The sequence below is a fragment of the Gymnoscopelus microlampas genome, assembly GCF_963454915.1.
Source record: "Gymnoscopelus microlampas genome assembly, chromosome: 22".
NCBI classification, from domain to species: Eukaryota; Metazoa; Chordata; class Actinopteri; order Myctophiformes; family Myctophidae; genus Gymnoscopelus; species Gymnoscopelus microlampas.
The window spans coordinates 42,715,327-42,721,634 of NC_139959.1; the positions used below are offsets into that span (position 1 = coordinate 42,715,327).

General features: G+C 41.4%; 1 protein-coding gene across 1 annotated transcript; it reads left to right on the plus strand.

Annotated features, from left to right (window-relative positions):
* Positions 1–828: 828 nt before the first annotated feature.
* LOC311038661 (ubiquitin-conjugating enzyme E2 L3-like) lies at positions 829–5,800 on the plus strand (the record flags this gene model as incomplete). Its single annotated transcript, XM_084048231.1, has 4 exons — positions 829–855; positions 1,689–1,784; positions 3,121–3,304; positions 5,646–5,800. The coding sequence occupies 4 exons, from the start codon at positions 829–831 to the stop codon at positions 5,798–5,800; spliced, it is 462 nt and encodes a 153-aa protein (XP_083904357.1).
* Positions 5,801–6,308: the final 508 nt, after the last annotated feature.

Consider the following 6,308-nt stretch of genomic DNA (forward strand, 5'->3'; position numbering starts at 1 on the left):
ATATCACAAATTATGTATTTTATGGTGGCCATTTTGAACGTCCAATATGGCGGACATGCAGGTGTCTGTGCAAATGCAAACATAGATTTTTGGATTCCCCATGTTCTGAAGATAAAAATAAAGTATTGTTTTGCTAATCTCCACAAATTTTGAACAAGAACACATAGTGAACCTGACTAACAGTGCTAAAGCCTGTGTTTCCACATTTAAAACAGTACACAAGTCACATGATTAATCAACAGAAGGTTACACCCACATGGGTAGACCAAACCCATATAAATGGAGTGGATGCTCACTATCAGGACAAAGTGTTCTACGTATGCATCAGTGTTACTAGTTACCAGGGTGTTATTGCTGCGTTTCCATTGCGAGCTCCGAGAGATTGACGGTAAGAATTGAGAGCTTTTTTACACGACAATAAATATATATATATATATATATATATATTTCTTCTGATGTGGTTTATAGTTTAGTGTGTCCGAACCGGCCCACCACCCCGGGGGGGGGGTTTCACTGCTCCAGCCCTGCACATGAACTCTGCAGCCGCACTGAGGCCCCTGCTGGAAAGAATCCCAGCCCAAACATTAACATAACTAATTGGGCCGCGCGACCCGGAAATGACCGTAATAATCCTAAAACGGGAGCGAAAATATTTTTTGAAAATAAATAAATATATACATATATTTTTTTTTTGTGAAAACAGCTCCGTCTGGTGGTCTCAAGAATCTCACGGGGTCACTGATTTTGGCGTGACAGCCAGAAAGCAGCAGAGAAGGGGGCATCTAAGCCGCTGTGCTGTGAATCCGGGAAGGACACAGTAGTTTCAAGATGGCAGGAAGAAGGAGGCTGCAAAAGGTAAAATCTCCTGATGTTCTCTTTTCCCCCCATCACATCCCCGTGAATGTCGAATGACGGACACGGACGTCCCGGGGGGGCTAGCCTGCTAGCTAGCAGGCTAGCTAGAATGCTAACCACCTCTATCAGTCTCCTGCTAGCATGCTAAGATGCTAACCTCCCCAACCCTCTTATCAGTCTCCAGCTAGCATCGCTAGCATGCTAACCTGCTGCTGACTGTGTGTTTTGTAGCTTAAACAACCTCTAGCTTAAGCTATGTTAGCTAGGCTAGGTGGTGCTAGTAAAGATCAGACTTGGACTTCGTCATTCTGGGGATGGGTGGGGAAGTAATTATATTGTGTGAATTAAGCCACACAGACTGGCTTAATTCATAATAATTTAAGTGTTTGTTTGTAATGTGGTTGTGAGCGATAAAAAAAAAGGCAAAACCGATGTTTGTGTTGCTCTGGTTTCACTTAAGCTTGAGGTCAAGTCTCTCAGCTGTCAAACATCCACACGCAATTTAAGGGACAGATTAGCTGTTAGCAGCCGGCAAACGCAGTAAAGGCCTAAATGTTAATTTAACTCCTGTTTGTAATAATTGGAACCAAATTAAAAAAGAATAACACTTAAGGATTTTATCAGATCACTTCGATCTGTTTTAAGTTGACTTGTGTGTTTTTTCACAAATGATATCGTCAGCTGATCATCATCATCATCATCAATGACGTTATGCAAAAGCAAAAGTAAAGCCTAATTTATAATCCATTGTGCAACTGGTGTAAGGTGTCCCTGGCCAAAAAGAAGCTATCTACACAATTTACATTGTTCTTGTTTTCCTCTCGCTCTCTTAGGAACTCGATGAACTTTGCAAGTCTCCAATGAAAAACTTCAGGATCATTCACGTCGATGAATCAAACATATTAACATGGCAAGGGCTCATTGTTCCTGTAAGTCACTTTTGAATTGTCTTGGTAGATAAAGTGCGTTTGCACACCTTCGACTTACAAGGACAGGTGTGTAGGAGAGCACAGATAGAAGTTGTCTCACACACACTGTCTTCTGTTTTTATTCATTGATGAACAACGTTTCGGTGAACTGACCTTCATTAGGTAGCTTAGTGTAACACCCGGAATTCGAACCCGGGTCTCCCACGTGGAAAGCCAACATCTTAACCGCTAAGCCAAAGGGGTGTCTTTATCACCCAGGGGAGATATTAGCGTTTCAGGCCATCAGGCTGAGGTAGTGCACCACTCTGTTACATAAGTGCAGAGAGTGTGCGGGACAACTCCTTTTTTATCTTCCGTTTACCTTGCTTACTGTAAATCGCTCTAGAATAAGAGTCTGCTTAAATGCCTAAATTGTAAATTGAATGGGCTCAGTTCACAACTGTAGTCTCAGGTTTCCAGAAGGTGGCATGCCTGTTTCCTGTTCCAGTTCAGTGTCCCATAGTTTTGTTTGATTGTCCCATTCATAGATATAGAAGCCTAGATACCTCATTGGCCTCTGCGGTTCATTGGAGTGACCTGTATCGCGGCCGCCATTTTGGAGAAGGCAAGCTTCCTGACTACTGGCCAATCACAGCGCGTTTTTTTACGGGACTTGTCAGAATCTAGTTGTATAAAAACATCCCATCATGTTTTACAATAGCAGATATAAACGGGAGACACACATGGCAAGTAGTGATATAAGGCACCTTCATGTCAAACAGAGCCTATTGTCTTAAATCTGTTCACTGCTTCATCATCGTGTCTCGTGACACTCCCGCCTAGTGGTGTAAAGTAACTAAGTACATTTACTCAAGTACTGTACTTAAGTACAATGTTCAGGTACTTTTACTTTACTGGAGTGTTTCCAATTTTCTATACTTTTGCTTCTACTCCATTACATCTCAGAGGCAAATATTGTACTTTTACTCCACTGCAATTATTTAAAAACTTTAGTTACTAGTTACTTTGCAGATATACATGATTACGTTATAAAACAGGCATTAACCACTGTAGCCCTATTGTAAACCTAGGCTAATTGAAAATAGCAGATCTACAAGCTCACAACGCGTCACATAGCGACACGTTGTGAGCTTGTAGATCTGCTATTTTCAAACATTTTAGTACTTTTACTTTTGGTACTTTAAGTACATTTTGATACCAACATTTTTAATTCCGGACTTTTACTTGTAACAGAGTTTCTACTTTCCAGTATACTTTTACTTAAGTAAAACATTTGAGTACTTTTTCCACCACTGCTCCCGCCATAGTTTGACCATGTGTACCTCTTCTTCTCCAGGATAACCCTCCTTATGACAAAGGGGCCTTCAGGATCGAAATCATTTTCCCCGCCGAGTACCCCTTCAAGCCTCCTAAGATCCACTTCTTGACAAAGATCTACCACCCCAACATCGATGAGAAAGGACAGGTTTATCTGCCTCTGATCTGGCAGAAATGGGAAGCAAAAACCCGAATTAACCAAGGTGTGCTAACCGATCAAATAAATAAATAAATAGCCAATCGATCAATCTATCTATCCCATTAAAAATGGAAGTAAATTAGGCCTAAAAAAGGATCACTTAACCCATTTCATACAATTGGTCCTCATTTTACTGCCGTGGACGTGTTTTCGAGTCAATTGGTACTTGGTCCACATGGCCATTGACGCATTAGACACGTTTTTTTTTTTTTTTTCACACAGAACCAGAAATAACGTGATCCAAAGATTTACTGCTCCATTCTTTTCCTGGTTAACTTATTACTTAAAGGGGCTACACCATGAATTAAAAAAAATATATTATATATAAATATTGCCCCCTAATACGTTTTAAACAGGTTGTAAGCCTAAAAAACATCCAGATATTTTTTCTCACAATCTGACTGTCTGTCATTCCAAGCTTTTTCAGCTGCAATACCAAAACGTCCTATTGGGCAGGGGGGAGCTACTGAGCAATTCTGTCTGGCCATCGTCAATGCAAAATCAGTGCAAGTGACATCACTTGCACAGCCATTCTGAAATGGCCTGTTCAGACACGCCCATTCAGGAAATCCATGAAATGAGCATGAATGACTGAATGTTAAAAAAAAAAAAAAAATTGGGTACAAGAGACACTGGGGAGCCCAAAAAATACTAAAAACCCCCAAAAAAATGAAATTCATGGTGTAGCCCCTTTAAAAATGCTGCATCTCGGCTCCCGTGCAATTTTATGTATTTTAGGTCGAGACATGCTATATTCAAAGGCGGACAACAAATGGGAACGAGGTCGCGATGACCTCGTTGACATTTGTGAAACCACACAGTGAAACCCTCAGTGATTAGCAACCATCAGGGGATCGATCATACTGGAGATAAATATTCTGTGACCACTTGAAAAGGTTATAAAACACAAAAATCGCTGACAGTGGATGAGTTTATTCATGTATACTCTGGCAGTTAAAGAGTTAATGCTCATTATAATACGGCACCATATCTTTCTACTCACTCTGTCTCTCATTGGTGGGCTCTGGACAGTTGAGAAACCTTCCTACCAATGACATCATCAGTAGGCACTACAGGGGCGTCAATTGGGTATGGCAGGCTATTGCAGCTGCCATACCCTGGCTCCAGGGGAGAAAAAAAAAAAAGTACTTTTTTGATAATAAATCGGGAAAATCAGGCAAAAATAAGAATTAAATAACATAACCCTAACCTAACCCGAATCCTAACCCTAAAACCGAAATAAAGTAACCAAAAACTGTAAAAAAACGAACCCAACCCGCCCAGAACCGCACAAAAATTTCGCGCGCGCGCGCGGGGGTGACCTCATGCACGCGCGCTGCGCACGCGTGCATGAGGTCGCGTGCATGCTGCCATACCCTAGCTTTTGCTGAACTGACGCCACTGAGGCACTACAGGGTTGAGTCTTCCAAATTGTTCTATTAAACGCAAGAAGAAAGGCTTCTATTTCAGCGTGCCAACTTTCCAGAAAGAGAAAGGCTGTAGTTTCTATTCACTTAGAATTCCCATCAACGGTGCTTTAGGTAGGCAGGTTTCTGAACTGTCCACAGCCCCCCAACAATGACACACAGTGAGTAGACACAAATGCTTTGATTGATTGAATATTTTATTAGGCAAAAATGTAAAACAGCACAGTTACATTTAAAATACTTTGTCTAACAGGTCCGTTCAAAGAAGTCCTTGCGGTCTTGTTTCCATTGAGGTCCTTTGTATTCAAGGTCCTTCATAGTCACATATAGTGGCACCAACAGTATAAAAAAAAAAAAAAAAAAAAAGAATAGCACTCAAACATTCAAAGAAAATAAAATGCTATATATACAACAATGTGGGGGGGGGGGGGGTCGTCTGTCTAACGTGAAAATGGTACTACCTCCTTTTATGGTCTCCCAAAAGGTGCATTTTCAGGGCTGTTTTAAATGATCCCAGTGAACTGCATTTTTGGAGGGATGGGGTTAGACCAGTGGTTTTCATGCCAAGGACCCCTAAATTGATATACATTTGACCGCGGACCCCCATCTGATTTTTTTTGTGTCAGGGACTTCCAACAGAGAAGATTTGTGTTAAAATAAATGCAAAATTCTTCAAAATGTTCAAGAAAATGTTCAAAAATAGCAGATGTACAAGCTCGCAGTGTGGCACAAAGTGAGGCGTGGACCAATTATATGAAGATATATTGGAAATGGGAAGAAGTGCTGTAATAAATGTCTGGTTTGTTTCAGACAGACTTTAAAGTGGGTTTTTCTCTCTCTCTCTCTCTCTCTCTCTCTCTCTCTCTCTCTCTCTCTCTCTCTCTCTCTCTCTCTGCTTTGTTTTTATTTCTCTTGCAGTAATTCTGGCCCTCGTCGCTCTGCTGGACGACCTAGAGCCAACCCATCCTCTGAGGTGGGAGCTAGTGGAAGAATACTCAAAGGACCGTAGAAAATTCTATAAGAAAGCAGAGGAGTTTACAAAGAGATACGGTGAAAAGCTGCCAACGGACTGATCCCGCCCCTCCTCCCCTCCGATGAGCGTGCGCTCCCCTATCTCGCTCGCTCGCCCTCTTATCCCCCCCCTCCCTTCATCTCACTCGCCCAACCACATATATTCATCCTGCCTTCTCTCTCTCTCTCTCTCTCTCTCTCTCTCTCTCTCTCTCCCCCCCTCCCCATCCCAATACACCAGCGGTCAGTGGTGTAAAGTAACTAAGTACATTTACTTAAGTACTGTACTTAAGTAAAATTTTGAGGTATTTGTACTTTACTTGAGTATTTCCAATTTCCAATACTTTTACTTCTACTCCACTACATCTCAGAGGCAAATATTGTACTTTTACTACACTACATGTATTTGAAAACTTTAGTTACTAGTTACTTTTCAGATATAAACTAGGATACAATGAAACACACATGAACCACTTTAGCCCTATTTAATACATAGGCTATTTGAAAATAGCCGATCTACAAGCTCACAACGCGTCGCATCGCGACGCGTTGTGAGCTTGTAGATCTGCT